The sequence below is a fragment of the Nothoprocta perdicaria genome, unplaced genomic scaffold (assembly GCF_003342845.1).
Source record: "Nothoprocta perdicaria isolate Ctin4 unplaced genomic scaffold, notPer1 scaffold_230, whole genome shotgun sequence".
Classification (NCBI taxonomy): domain Eukaryota; kingdom Metazoa; phylum Chordata; class Aves; order Tinamiformes; family Tinamidae; genus Nothoprocta; species Nothoprocta perdicaria.
In genome coordinates, this window is record NW_020455456.1 from 1056224 (window position 1) to 1070918 (window position 14695).

At 49.4% G+C, this 14695-nt stretch overlaps 1 protein-coding gene across 2 annotated transcripts in view; it reads left to right on the forward strand.

Annotated features, from left to right (window-relative positions):
* The window catches only part of ZHX2 (zinc fingers and homeoboxes 2), a 33571-nt gene extending 19738 nt beyond the window's left edge, over positions 1-13833 (forward strand). The window contains exons 2-3 of one of the 2 annotated variants that reach the window (XM_026039494.1): positions 6754-9444; positions 13697-13833. In XM_026039494.1, the coding sequence (XP_025895279.1) occupies positions 6939-9440 (2502 nt within the window). In that variant the 5' untranslated portion in view covers positions 6754-6938 and the 3' untranslated portion in view covers positions 9441-9444; positions 13697-13833. Of the gene's footprint in view, positions 1-6753; positions 9445-10017; positions 12087-13696 lie in introns of those variants that run through there. The other variant, XM_026039495.1, reaches the window with a different exon arrangement.
* Positions 13834-14695: the final 862 nt, after the last annotated feature.

Consider the following 14695-nt stretch of genomic DNA (forward strand, 5'->3'; position numbering starts at 1 on the left):
AAAAAGAAATGAAYTCAAATATTTGAGTGGAATATGTTATTTGTCCTTTGTAAAATTAAATGTGGATGCATCCTAGTGCTACCTGTGTAGCTGCAAGTATCATATGTCTACAGATAGCTACGGTTTTGCATCTGTGAAGCTCTCGTCCTCCTGCTACATGGTTCTGCATAACCTCAGCGTGAAGAATTACTTGGACCTAGTGATTTTAATCCAATTCAGTGATGAAGATTCAATGAGCTGCACAGACAAGTAATTAAACTGGTTGGAATGAATGCTTTCATAGCATTTCTATTTCCCTCCTGAGAAATCTGTGCTTCTTTATTTTTCGCTTATGAACATGCAAATTTCCTCCATAGGAATAAAGATATCCCTGATTAAGGGAGCTAATTTTGGCATGGTAGTGACCAGCCTTTGGGACCTGGGGCCCCTGGAAACGGTAGATGCAGAGTGTCTGCAAGGGACTTAAACCCTCGTGCAGGCATTGAGGGCACTTGCTGCTGTCTCGGGCAGTATTTTAAGGTGGCGGCGAGTAGTTAATGCATCCTGCTTGGAAAAGTATCACGAGTCAAAACGGAGGTTGATTTATCCTTCCTTTCCCAAAGGAGCATTCAGGGCCCCACTAGGTAAGGGGGGATGTTTCAGAGGCTGCACCAAGGTCAGAAACCTGTGGGAGCTGCAGCCCTGCTGCGCTGCTCCCAATGGCCCTGTCTGGTGTGCAAGCTGCTGGTCCCCCAACCCTTGTTACAGCAGAGAAAGCACTATCTGGGAAGCAGGAAAACCTGGATTTTGTCCCCAGCTTTGCCCCTGGGCTGGGCCAGGTCTCTGTTTCCCCTCCAGCTCTTGGCTGGTGCTGCCCATGGGGACCAGGAGACCTTCTGCAGGGCCCAGTCCCTGCCGTGCTGTAGATCAGGCTATTCTTGAGTAAGTGGACATGGCTGCAATATAAATACTGTTTGTGGGCATGAGCTGGAGCACAAGCCAATGGTTTTCCTTTCTGGATGGGTTATTCCATTGTTTTTTCAAGAGCAAAACTGCTAAAATCGGGGCTGTTCTGGATATGAAGTGTAACCTTGCATTAAAAAAAAGGAAAGTGATCACAGATATGTATTTGAGATAGAAAATTYCCAGCACACACAATATTTAACTTCCTCTTTTCCGGAAAGAAGTTGGCCCCTTGAGCTCACACAATGTGCAGCACAGAAAACCTGCTCTTTTGCCATGGCTGTGGCTTCACGGCAGCTTGAATGGGGACATTTTAGGTTAAAATAACCTGCTGTAAGCAGGATGTTTGGATGCATCTGTCTGTTTGAAAAAGCCTACCTCATCCCGTGTCCAGGACCTCCGTGCTGCTGTGCCTGTATTTTCATGGCATCTCTGGGCTCGTGCGGGGCAGAAGTGCCGGTCCCTGCTGCCCACGCGTGTTGAGCACCTGCTTTGGTGCTTTAGGTGCCGGAAGGTTCAAGCTGCTTCACTTGCCTGTGGTTCTGAAAAGAAATAAAAACTATAATTGCTGCTTCTATTCAGACATCAAATTCACAGCCGTAGCAACCAGCCATCATCACGCACATCCACRTGCTTGGTTTTAATTTTTCTACTTTAAAATGTTGATTTTAATCAACATTTGTGAACTGAAAATATGCAGCAGTTTCAATTTTTATTTCTTCACGGGTACCCCAGAAAGGATGAATATCATGGTTTGTATCTTTCCTCGGTAACWCCCTTTTTATTCAGCATACTGAGAATTGTAATGGGGTTGGATCTTCAAGGTCATCCGAAGTAAATGCTGTTTTAAAAGCTCTGGGCTGTGGTTTACATCATCTTCCCTCCTTTCTGTTGCTTTCCTCTGTAAATCATTACTGTCCTGATGCACTGTACAGGAGTTACAGCGGACCTACAGCAAGAAGCCTTTGGTTGTGCTCCAGTGTGTAATTAAGCCCTGTCTTAAGTGTGTTACTGCGGTGGAGAGCAGCAGYACTTTTGCTGATAGGAGTTTTGGTTATTACAGTAACAGCTGCATGCTTAAAAACAGTTGTAAGGAAGGAGAAACATGACCCTGGGTGTCTTCAGACATGAAATTCATCCATCCTCTCGTGGCTGGATTTACAGAGCAGGATTGCCAGTGTCAGTGGAGATGGATGAATTCAGCCTCTCTGAGGAGCAGGAGACGAGTTGTACCCTGCCAGAAATGACTATTGGTCACTGCAGCTGCACTGTTGGTGGGAAAACGAGCTCCTGAGCAGTAAAGTAATAAAATCTTCCACCCCTCTTCAAACTTCAGCTGGTCCTGACAAGCAGCATTCCTTCTGTTYGGCCCTTGGTTTGTGGGTATCCTTGTGTAGCTGCTTTTTCTGCTGTTTCCAGGATCCAGCCAGGTGCTGGGAGCTCTCTGCTGGCATGTGGCAAACGATTCCACAAGAGGRAAAGTAGGAAAAAAAAAATTCTTGGCAAATCACACAAGTGTTGCTAATGTGTTTATTAAAGAAAAAAAAACAAGTGCAGGGTATATCTGTGAAAAGTAACAATCATTTGCATTGGGTGGGAGTTTCAACCTGTTCCAGTCTTTGTTCTATTACTTTTTCAGCCTTGGCCRCCTCTGAGCTGGAAGCAAGGACGGGGTGTGAAGCAGAGCTATTCCTGGTGTGCCGTTCACCGTGAGCGAGGCAGGGCTTCCCTGTCTCCTGATCTGACTCCTCTGCGGATTTGGGATAATCTTGGACACCCCTTTTCAGGCACGCTCGCCTCTCCTTTGGATAGAAGGCAGCGTTGTGGTCTCCGCAGCGCTCTCTGTGTCTCCGCTGCCCGACCGGTTTCCCAGGGTTTTCTCCTGGGGTTTTGGGTTATGCTTTGTGCGAATGGGCACTATCCCAGGCACCGTGGAAAACTTCCACCCGCCCCGAGAAGCCAGGGTGGGAATGCAGCACTGTGGGAAAGAGCTGAGCCTCCACACAAAGGTGTTTTGTGGGGCTGGAGAGAACCGCACAGGGGCACGGAGAAAAGGGGGGAAGAGAGCAAAAAGATCCCCAAGTTGAGCGAGGGAAAGCTTTGACATTTGCCTCCTCAACCCTCTGCTTGTTCTGTTCGTAACATCAGTCTGTGCTCGCAGCTCTGCTTGGCTTAGCCCTGCTGGCCCAGATTACWTAGGATAATTCTCCTTTTTCTTTTTTAAACAGCAAATGTCCTMGTGCAGGTGCTTTTGTGCTTGTAAAACTGTTTTTACCAACCAGGCTTGATTCACTTGGGAAATCTATAGAAGAAGAAGTGTTACCTTTTGCTGCTGAAAGGTGGCATTGCTGTGCAAGCCAGAGCTTGGCAGCGCTGAGGAGGCCTACAACGTGGTTTAGTCTTTTGTGCATCACTCTGTGGTTCTCTGCAGTTCCCTCTGTTGTTCACAGGCTGGGAGGACAGGGCCCTGCCAGGAGATCCCGTGTTTTGCTGTTCAGGAGCAGTCGCCAGATTAGTTGCCAGTTTGTTCTCACGTCTGATGCTCTGSGAGYATTTTAAGARGGGTTTTAAAGATCATAGGGCTGTRGTTGGGCTATTTCATATGGGCTTGGAAATGAAATAAAATAGGGCGTCTCTCRTGGCTGCTGTGATGTGTTTTTGAGGAGCGGTGTTCGAAAGAACACGTTGCTTCGGCCCCGTGTGTTCCCATCCCAAATCACTCTTCCGAGGTGAATCCAAAGCTCTCATGGCCGCGCGGGCGCTCGCTTTGGTTTGGTTTGCAAGTGCAGCTGTCTGCTTGGAGACGAGTGCTTTTGGTTTTTAACGGGGGTGTTTTTTGCTGCTTTGTGTGTCTGCTCGTTTATATATTTTTTTTTATATATATGTATATATATATTTCATGTGAGTTGGGAGAGGCAGGTGGTCAGTCACCCAGGTTCCCATTGGCAGTGAAATACAAGGAAACAAGCTGGGTTGTAGCTGAGGGGGATCTAAACATGCCAGGAGAAACGGGCCCAAGCCTGACGCTTTGGGACCTCACTCACGGCAGCATTTTGTTCCCCCTGACCTCCCGTGGGAGCATCGCTTCCCGGCCACATCGGGACCCACCAAGGGGGACTCCTCCTGCAGCAGATGGAGCCAGGATGGGCCTCAGCTTCTGTYCTCTTTCAGGATGCTGCCTTCCAGTAAGGCCAAAGACACACAGATGGTCTCTGGTTGTCCATGACCTCCCCCTTCTCCCTGCCCAAAATTGCCTGCCTCAGGTAGAAGCTTTTTCATTTGTTACTGGTCTCCAGAAAGAAGCGTTTTGACTGTCAAGTTTCATTTGTGTGATGGGTGACAATTTTTGTATAGCAGAAAGACCCTCACAAACGGTGAGGTAGCAAAACRATGGTTATGAAAATAGGATGTTCTCTGTGTGAAACAGAACCGGCACGAGTGGTAACTGGTGCCGTTCCCTGCTAGAGAACTTAACAGGCAGAGCTCGTCTCACCTCCGTGCGCCGTGTTACCTTGCGGCCGTGTGGGGACCCCCGGTCTCGCGTGGGGCAGCCCCTCCRCACGACGGGCACGAGTTCAGCAGAGCTCGGCCTGGCCGGCAACACAGCGAGGTCCCAGAAAACAAGGAAATCGGATGGACCTGAAAAGCTTGGTTTGACTTCTAAGAAACCTTTGATCTGAAGCAGGTTTCTTTCTACTTCTCTTTCAGGCCCTTTCTTTATCTTTTAGTTCTTAGGTCTCTTTTTTTTTATCCAGTGAGATATAAATGAGTTTTGCTCCCACTCTGATGTCCTTTGGTTCCCTTCCCTTTGCTGAAGTGCCCGGAGTCGAGGAGGGCCCGGGGAGGAGAGACCCTCCCGCGCGGCGCCGCGCGGCCTGGTGGGGCTGCGTGGGCTCCCGCAGCCCTTCCCTGCGCCCTGCCTCRCGCCTCCCTTCCCTCCTCTCAGAAATCACAGGCACTTAGCGACCTGCAGGGTGGGTTGGGGCAACCTGGTCGCATTTACCACCCATCCTCACCTCAGCAAGGGTGGTGCGTCTACTGCTGTTCCCTTCTGCCACCTCTTGAGCAGGTTTGACCAGGGGGATAGAGGGGAATTTATGTGGAAATAACAGAGAATATTCMGTGTAATCCAGTTTAAAGGTCAAGTAGCACAAATCCATAGAAAAGCAGGCTCAGTTTCTTCCCCTTGCTTATTACAGTAGAAAATTCCAATTCCAAGCCAGCGTGGACCCAAGCGTGCCCCTCGCTCGGGAGGACAGGCAGGAGCTGCCTGCACTCCCCCAGCTCCTTTCCTCCAGCTTCCCAGGAGCTGCAGCTCCAACTCGCCCCCAGGGATGCCCAGAGCTCGTGGAGGTGACCTGTGCTGGCAGGGATGTGATCGTCCCACAACAGGCTGTGTTAGGGTGTGTGTTTGGAGCTGGAAGCTGGCATCCCGGCTCTAATTCCCAGCTGAAGCTGGTTGTCCTGYGAGTGCATTGGTCTGTTTTTTGGGATATACAGGGATGGGCTCACCCATGACAGGCAGAGCAGCAGAAATGTGTTCTAGCTGGATGCAGCTCCTCACTTCCAGACTCGGCAGTGAGGAAATCTGTGTTCAGTCAGCTGCAGGATCTCTAATTCAGATAGACAACTGAAGGGCCTTCAGGAACGAGGCCTTGCCCTTCCTGCACCCACTTCCCCTTTCCATCCTCCTGCAGTTGAAGCCCGGGGCCTGCCCCCTTCCTCCCCTCGGCGCCCTGCCAGGCTCCATGCTCCCCAGCTGAGGGGAGCTGCATTTCCAGAGCTGCAGCACTTACTGGTTTTGCAGCACTTGGCACTTTTGGGCTGCAGCCTTGGGAGACTCCAGGTTCCGGCCAACGTTGGGAAGCAGCTGGTGCCCGCTCGGGTCGGTGCTGCAGTAGCTGTGCCATGAACCCAGGCTGGAGGGACTGACCTCCCGGCAGCTGGTGTGTCCTGAGCCCTTCAGTGAGCATCTCTACTGCAGGGAATGCATCGGATCAACTGGCTTCGGACAGCTGCTTTCATAGGGAGCCAAGTCCTCCCTGCTGCTGTGGTGCTGAGAGCTTGATTTATGGGTTAAAATCAGCACTTCTGGGGAAAGTAGCTTGCTAAAGGCAGCTGTGCTGGGCGCTCTGCAGGATGTCTCGCTCCCCCAGCTGGGTAGCTTCGTTCTGCACTGGTTGAAGCTCCTACATGACCCSAGCACCTAGCAGACAATTTTGATGGGGAAATGAGTGAAATGATCTGAAATGTCCAGTGAGCACGACTGAATCATAAYTTATGTAGTTTCTGGGTTTGTGCTGACTGGCATTTGAAGTGGTCTTTAAAACATGCTATCTTTCTCTCTCCAAAGCAAATGCTTAGATTTGGGAGCCTCCAATGCTGCTTCAACATGTGAATCACACTTTAAAATTGATTGTGTGGTGGTGTTATAGCTTTTGTTTGTTCAAATTCTGTAGGAAGTCAAGTGCACAGGACAGGACTTGATGAGAGTTTCGGCAGGACACAGAAAGGGGACCCATTTAAAAGGGGCCTGGAGGCTACTGCCAGCTATTTTCACCAGTATTCAGTGAAAAGTGGTGCTTTTAGGAAACAGCAAGTTGTCCACTGTTTTTATCCTTTGTGGGCAGAATTTTCCTTCTTAAGCTCATTAATCCCTTCCAACCTCCAGGATTCTGGGATTCTGTGATTATGGGTGGGGGGAAGTTGAGCATACAGAGTGGTGCTGCAAAAGCACCTGTTGAGCAGAGCCACAGCTCAAGAAATGTGCTTTACAGAGGAGAGCCTAACGCCCTGTGCTTTGTTTTGCAGGTGTCATGCAGCCGCTGGGTTTGCTGTTGAAGCTGATGGCCACKGCGGGCACAGAAATGCTCTGTTAAACAAAGTACACTAAGATAATCCCAGGAGGTTGGAGTTGTTGGTGAGAACTTCCAGCTTTCCTGCTGTCCTTGGCAGAAGGGCCCCTTTTGGGACAGTAGCTCCCTGCAAAGGCTGCCATGGCGAGCAAAAGAAAGTCGACAACTCCGTGTATGGTGCGGACTTCGGAAGTGGTGGAGCAGGATGCAGCTGAGGGTGCAGAAACCCCTAAGGAAAAGGGGGCTGTCGCCCCACAGCAGCAGGACACTAAGAAAAGCTGGGCTGCAGAAGGCTCCGTGAAAGACTGTGAAGTGGTTGAGGCCAAGCCCCCACCCGAGAACCAATCCAAGAAACCCCAGGGTGGCTATGAATGCAAATACTGCCCCTACTCTACACAGAACTTAAACGAATTTACAGAGCACGTTGACACTCAGCATCCCAACGTCATTCTCAACCCTCTGTATGTTTGTGCTGAATGTAACTTTACAACCAAAAAATACGATTCCCTATCTGATCACAACGCAAAACACCACCCAGGAGAGAATAATTTTAAGTTGAAATTAATCAAACGCAATAATCAGACTGTGTTAGAGCAGTCCATTGAGACCACCACGAACAGCGTCACTGTCGCTAGCGGTGGGCTGGAGGGTGCAGAGTGCGACGACCCGCTTCGCGGGGGGCTTAGTGCAGGCAAAACCCCACTGATGAAACTGGGAAAGCCTAAAGTGGAAACCAAGAAAGGCCCCAAGAAGCCAGAAGAGGGACTTGYGGACAATCACGTGGATGGGACTCTGCCCCGCATCATAACTGAAGCCACTGAAGCTATCGCTTGCATAAATGGGGACCTTCTCCACGATGTSTTAGCTCATGTTATGCCCTCTGTACAGCTGCCACCAAATATTAACCTTCTCCCCAAGGTGCCAGTACCTCTGAACAGTACCAAATATAACTCTGCACTGGACACTAATGCAACCATGATCAACTCCTTTAACAAATTCCCTTACCCAACACAAGCAGAGTTGTCGTGGTTGACAGCGGCCTCAAAGCACCCCGAGGAGCAAATCCGAATCTGGTTCGCTACTCAGCGCTTGAAACACGGTATAAGTTGGTCTCCAGAGGAAGTGGAGGAGGCGAGAAAGAAGATGTTTAATGGTACCATCCAGGCAGTCCCCCAAACCATCACTGTCCTACCAGCTCCTTTGACAACTGCAAAAATTCCCCAGCCCATCATCCAGACGGCTCTGCCATGTCAGATACTGGGCCAAACTGGTCTGGTCTTGACTCCCGTGTCAAATGGCTCAGCGGTTTCCTGTTCGCCAATAACTCTCGCTGTTGCCCCTAACCAGGGGCAGAAGAGAACGATACAGACCCTATCAAATCTCCCGGAGGCCAAGCGTCCCCACATTGTTCCGGTGCCGGAGCTTCCCGCCAAGCTGAGCRCCGCGCCGCTGCCTCCGGCAAGCGAGCGGAAGAAGACCAAGGAGCAGATAGCGGAACTGAAGGCCAGTTTCACRGCAAGCCAGTTCCCCGACGATGCCGAAATCTACCGGCTGATAGAGATGACGGGTCTGTCCAGGAGTGAGATCAAGAAGTGGTTCAGTGACCACCGGTACAGGAGTCAGCGGGGCATTGTGCAAGTGAGTGACTCGTTAGCAAAAGATCAATTAATAACCGCAACGGGGCGGTATGGCCGTTCATTCCACCCTTATGCAGAGTTTACACCTCAGAGATTCAAAGAGAAAACCCAAGAGCAGCTTAGAGCCCTTGAAGAGAGTTTCCTAAGATGTTCTTTTCCAACCCAAGGAGAATTGGACAGGCTTCGAGTGGAGACTAAACTGAGTAGGAGGGAGATTGATTCATGGTTCTCGGAGCGGAGGAAGATAAGGGACAGCATGGAGCAAGCAGTCTTGGAYTCGATGGGATCATACAGAAAAACAAAAGATCAAGGAACCCACAATGGTGCAATAAGCCAGACAGAACTGCTGACCAGCTCCCAGCTACCTGGCTCTTTATCCGGGTCCTCTGCAGTGTTGAATAAGAAAACCCAAGAGCAGGTTCATTTACTGAAAAGCACGTTTGCAAGAACCCAGTGGCCGTCCCCGCAGGAGTATGACCAGTTAGCAGCTCAGACAGGGCTCACGAGAACTGAAATTGTTCGCTGGTTCAAGGAGAACCGGTCGTCGCTAAGAACGGGGTCACTGAAATGGATTGATCAGTATCAACAGCAGCACGTGGCTGAGGGGCACAACGAGCAAAACCAGAAAAAGGGACCAAAACGCACGGAGAGCCCAAAGAATGGCAGCGAGGTGCCGCGGCAGCCTTACCAGGAGCATAAAAAACTGAACGAGGAGAATGGGGGAAAAGTAGTTGTGAGGTCAAAAAGAGACTGTGAACCACTGAAAGACTCTTTGCTGGGYAACCAAGCGGAGGGGACGGAGAGGCTGGAGTGCAACAGCCACGAGGGCCCCGGCAGCGAGGAGAACGAGGAGGCGGCGGGTGCCAGCTGGGTGGAGGTGACGGTGGGCGAGGATGAGGCTGCATCGGACTGTGCCAACAGCTGGAGCCAAGCTGCGCCCGCGGGCCAGGCGGAGCTGGCAGACTGTGATTCTGAAAGTGTGTCTGGAGACAATTCCCACGTGTAGACAGGTAACGCTGCCCTGCTGCTCCGAGGCAGCCTCAGTCTCCTTGTGCTTGCAGGGCCCAGCAGCCCCTTTGCGGGGTCAGTCGCAGAGTGCATCCCTGCCCCGAGCACGGGCCTGCCGGGTGCTTGAACCCAGGGGACACCCATCCCGGCTGCACATTTCAGTAGCCACTCAGCAGGGAGCAGTTAGCAGTGTTTGGTTTGATTCTCATCTCCTCCTGAGCTGAGCTCTCAGTAGGGCAGAACCTCAGTTAATTCTGAGGTTTCTGCCTTTAAATGACCTGTGCAACCTCTGCAGGGCTTGATGCAAAATATACCAGTAGAGCTATGCAAAGAAATAGTAGGTAACCCTAGTTACTAATGTCCATCTTGATAGCAGATCATTGATCTCCCGTGAAGAGCTCTAGCTACTTTTGCACCCTAGGTTGAGCCTTTGCAGCATCCTGAGTTCTCAGATAAAAAGGTTGCTGGGGAAAGGGCCCAGGGCAAAGATGTTCCTGGATGCTGTTGCAAGGCAAAACAAAAACGTTGTGGGGAACTGCAGGGGCTCATGCAAATGTGCTCTCTTCTTCCTGCAGGTGAGAAGCTCTCCAGCCTTGCTTTGTTCTGCTTGCTCATGATGGAGGTTTAGGAAATGCCCCAGACGAAGCCCTGCGGTGTTTTAGCAGCTCTTCACTTGAGCCTGAATTTAAAAACAGACTCCAGAGCTTTTCTGAAGGGGGTTAATTTGGAGACCTGAAGCCTGTTTGTAATTAGGCAGGTATAAATTCAGAGCAAGCACCATCAGTTTTTTGTTTGTGGGGTTTTTTTTTTTTTTCCTCCACTTGGAGCCTTCAATATTTTATGTTTAATGTAGTCGAGATCTGATTCTCTCCCTGACTGGAGTCTGCTCAAGCTAGAAACTATCCAACAGCAAATGCCCCACAATGCATTAACAAGCACACAGAACATTTATTTTAGAAATAACTAATAGTTGTCTGATACAAACTGATTTTCTGATACAAATATCTCTGATACAAATCTCAGTTCTCTGATATTTTTTCACACAAAAAAATAAAGCTAGGGCTGACAAAAGTTTTTGCCCCTAAAGGCTTTTGTTATTGCAGCTTTGCAATGCTTGAGTTGAACTGTTAAATGTGCCCGAGCAGCTTTTCCTTGCAAGCCACACAGGCTAGTTCAGAGCTCTCCACTTTCTCCTTGTGAACCACTTATCCAAAAGCCTCCTGAACATTTGCTCCAAGTTTGAAAGAGAAGCACTCGAGTGATTTTATTTTTGAGCTACAACTTGTATAGACTTTAATTTTGAGGAATGTCACAACGTCTGTATCACAACGTCTGTACTGCAGAATGTTTTAAAGCTGCATTACAACACATCATTCTGCATCCTGCTTGCAAAGGAGCAAGGCTGCAAGGAGCAGGTGTGTTAGCTGAGGGGCCTGCACTGATGTTGAAGGAAGGAGAGGAGRGCTTGGGAAGGGCAGTGAGGACTAGCTGCTTCTGGCCTCTGCAGCACATGGTTCTCTTTGGGTGCCACTACAGTTTCTGTAGTTTCTGAAGGTAGGTATAAAATCAGAGCTGGGAATGGGTCTGTCATTTAAAGACAAATGAGAAAATATACAAATATACATATATAAAAATATACTCATATATACACTCATATATAATGAGTGTAGAATAGGAATCTTTTCCCCTCAGTGTGTTATGCCAGATCGGTTCCTTGTTCCAGGTATGAATTTTTGTGCCACTGTAATGGAGGAAAGGCAGCATGCCAGGGGTAGGAKTGAGAGTGAGGGTAGGAGGCTAGGAGAGCATGGGATTACTTTAGTAAAGCGTTATGTTTTGGCAAACACTTTGTGTCATGAAACTAAGCTCTGCTGCAGCCCTCTTCCAGCAGCATGGCTTCAGTGGCTGCATCTTTAGTGTCTGTGAGCAGTGTGGGACGCASTGTGGTCAGAAACCTCTGACTTGAGCCCTCCCAGACACAGGAACCATCCATAAAGCTCCACTGCTGTGCAGGGGGTTGAGCACCATCAGAGGGGAATTCCAATGAAAGCTTTGATCTCAGTTAAACTTTCACCACTTGATCTTTTTGCTAGGGAGCTTTCAAGTGGTTGATAATAAAATACACCTCCTGAGAGAGACACACTGGAGCAAGACTTGCCTGACACAGGTGACTGGCTTGAGGCTGGGTGTCACTCTGCCCTCCGCTAGGCCTCAAGAACACAGGCACTTGAAAGATAGCTTGTCTGTGCTGACTTGACACTTAATATATTCTCATATAAAAGTGATTTTTCTAATACTGGACCTCTCTGTACCTTGGAGGGTCCACATTGCTGTCCTGAYTTCAACTATGACTGCCCAGTGCTGAAGAGCTAAGGGGAGTCTTCCTCATCTCCCCTTCCGCTCAGCTCTAGTCATTATGTGAGGCTTTCCTTGCTCTACTTGATGTCAAACAGGCATCAAACGTAGCCCTTTGATASTCATGTTACACTTTTTAGTGTGATATATGGGCTTTACCGTGAATGTTGTTCTCTTTCCAACCTTGGTCTGTTATGGGCTGRGTTCACGTGCAACTTCTGGGAAACCTGGAGTGCTCCAGAAGTACTCGGAACCCAGGCATGTAGCTCTAGAAGTTTCTGAACTTCCTGGGTAATAGTTTGTTAAGGCCTTGATGGACACGATGCCTTAGGAAGGGAGATGTTTCAGAACTGAGGTGTATTCACCAGATTCTGCCACTTCTGAGGCCAGGGGACCTTTACTGCTGCCCAACCTCCGCAAGAGCAGGATTTACTCAACRCTATTAAATATCATCCACAGGTTAATAAAAGCAACTGTTAAAATCTGCTTCTACCTGTTTGAAGTTATTGGCAAACTCAGATTACTTGCTCAGAATAGGATGGTGTTCCTTAAAGAGGGAGGCTGCAGGATCTTCTTCCCTAAGGTACCAGGCTCTTCAACCTGGGGCTGACTCCCTTCAGCTGCCTTGAAGTTACTGCTTAAAAGGCTCTGTGCACTCACACCAGAGGTAGATCCRTTGCCAGCACAGTGACAGTCCTGCCTTCCCCAGCCCAGGCCAGAATCAGGCCTGTTGTCACYGTTTGTACAAGCGTCACAGGCAAAAAAAAATGGTCAAAAAACCCAAGATCAGCAACTGCAGCTCGGCAGGGGAGCAGGGAGGCCGGSGCAGGCCGCAGGGTATGGCACCTCCTGCTGCCTTTCTTCATAGCCCTGCCTCCCCCAGGGCTTTCTCCAGAGCAGAGCACTTTCTTTTTCTCAGGAATGTTCCTCCCAGTCCACAGAAGCTGTCGGTTTTAGGGCCKGCTCCCTGACCTTCCCTCTTGGGCCCAGCTCGCGGTGAGGGCCGGGGCCCTGGTGCCTCCGAAGCCGCGCACAGCCCGGCTCGCTGCTCCGAGGGCTGCCATARGGAAAAATAACAGTAAAATAGCAATAAAGGAAAAACAAAAACAGATCTGGGAGCTGTGTTAAAGTTCCCCCCAAGTGACTCCTTGCTGCTTATGTAAGTGTCGTACCGGGCATTGGGGGTTGTCTGGGCCCTCCTGGTGCCTCCTGCTCCCACCACATTGTTTCCGGACAGAGATCGCTCAGCTTCTCGTGGGACCTTGCACCTTCCTCAGCGTCCAAAGTTGATGCAGGCTATAMCAACCCTGGGCTTTCCCTCCCTCGCTGCCCCAGCCCTTTTTCCTCTCGTGGTTCGGGGTTTCATCCCTAGAGCCCAGTTATCCCAGGTTTCCATCAGCCTTGGGAGAACCAGGGGCACGTGTAGGCAGGAGAGTGACGTGAAAGTCATTTTTTAAGTCACTGGTTCCCTGTGTAGCCTTTGCTTGGGTGCAGGAATCGCTGGAGAGCCCCTGAGCTGCCCTGTGCAGATGCCAGCKGGTGACTTCTTTCCATTTTCTTGAGCCTTGTGTAATTACATTTTAAAACCAGATAAAAAATTATATAGAGGATTTATGGGGAGAAAAAAAAAAGACTATAGTCTTCCAGTTTTCCCACCTTTAGCACTATCCATTCCTTTTCTAAAGTAACAGTTTCTAGCTGTTKCCTTGTGCACAAACCTGTCTTTGAACAACCATGCAGCTCTGTGCAATTTATAGGGTAACAACGAACCAGCAGAGACTATGGTTAATAGAAACTAAGGGCTACCACATGTGCAGAGAAGCCCTGTCAGTGAGCAGCTCGAATAGTTGTTCCATGTTGTTCCTTTAAAGCCAGTGTTTCTGTTTTTGATGTTTGCAGGGGTTCTGCTCAGCTGCGCTGTCCTGACAACGAAGGGGTTTTCAACGCCGTTTGGAAATAAAAGGAAAAAGTCTCTTTTCCTGCCTGGGCTGAGTGAGTGTGTTGCAAGTCCAAGTGTCCGGGTGCGCTTGCAGAGGCACGGCGAGAGATCCACTGGTGGAGCATCATCACAGGAGAGTGCCTAGTGCCAAAGTCCTACTACTGCATCAAAACAGAGAGAGAGAGAGAGAGAGAGAGAGAAAAAGAAAGGATCCCTGTATATAGATCTCTCCTTTGCCTCCTCTCCCACCCACTTTCCTGCCCAGCCTCTTCCGATACTGGAACAGATTTGTATAACATGGAAATTCTGTTAACTTTTTAATCGGTGCAAGTTATTCTTGCCTATCCTGCCATTGCAGAAATGTGGGGTTGGTCTGGGGGGCGGGGAGGGAGGTGTCTTTTGTGGGGAGGGCAGGGGAGAGAAGGCTTTTTTTGGAAGTGCTTTCAGGAACCACTTGGAATCCCTTGGGTGCAGCTCAGCGCCTGGTCCCAGGTTCCCACCCCAGCCAAGGGGCTCCTTTGGCTTAGCTGGGGGTAAGGGATGTTTCAAGGCTTTTGTTTTGTTTTGTTTTATGGCCATCTGCTACTGGTTGCAGTATTTAAATCTCTGCTTTTCTGTGCTCCTATGAAGCAAGGCTTTTCCAGCTCCTGTACTTCACTTTTCACAAACCAGCACAGGCCATGGTTCTCTGAAGGTCTTGCTAAAATGCCTTTTTTTTTTTAGCACTTTTTGTATAAACATGCAGTACGACCTCCAGAGGGGCTGCAGTGAGGAAATTAAGATGCTTCATATCCAWACTTGGTGTTTCTTTGGTGGGTACAAAGACGGACAATACAACCCGAGGGCTGCCCTCCAGCTTTAGGTAGCGCACAACAGAAATTCCTGATTAACCCTCACCACTAAATTTTTAAATCGATTCTAGATTCCTGAGTGCACTTTTTTTTTCAGATAATGCTGAT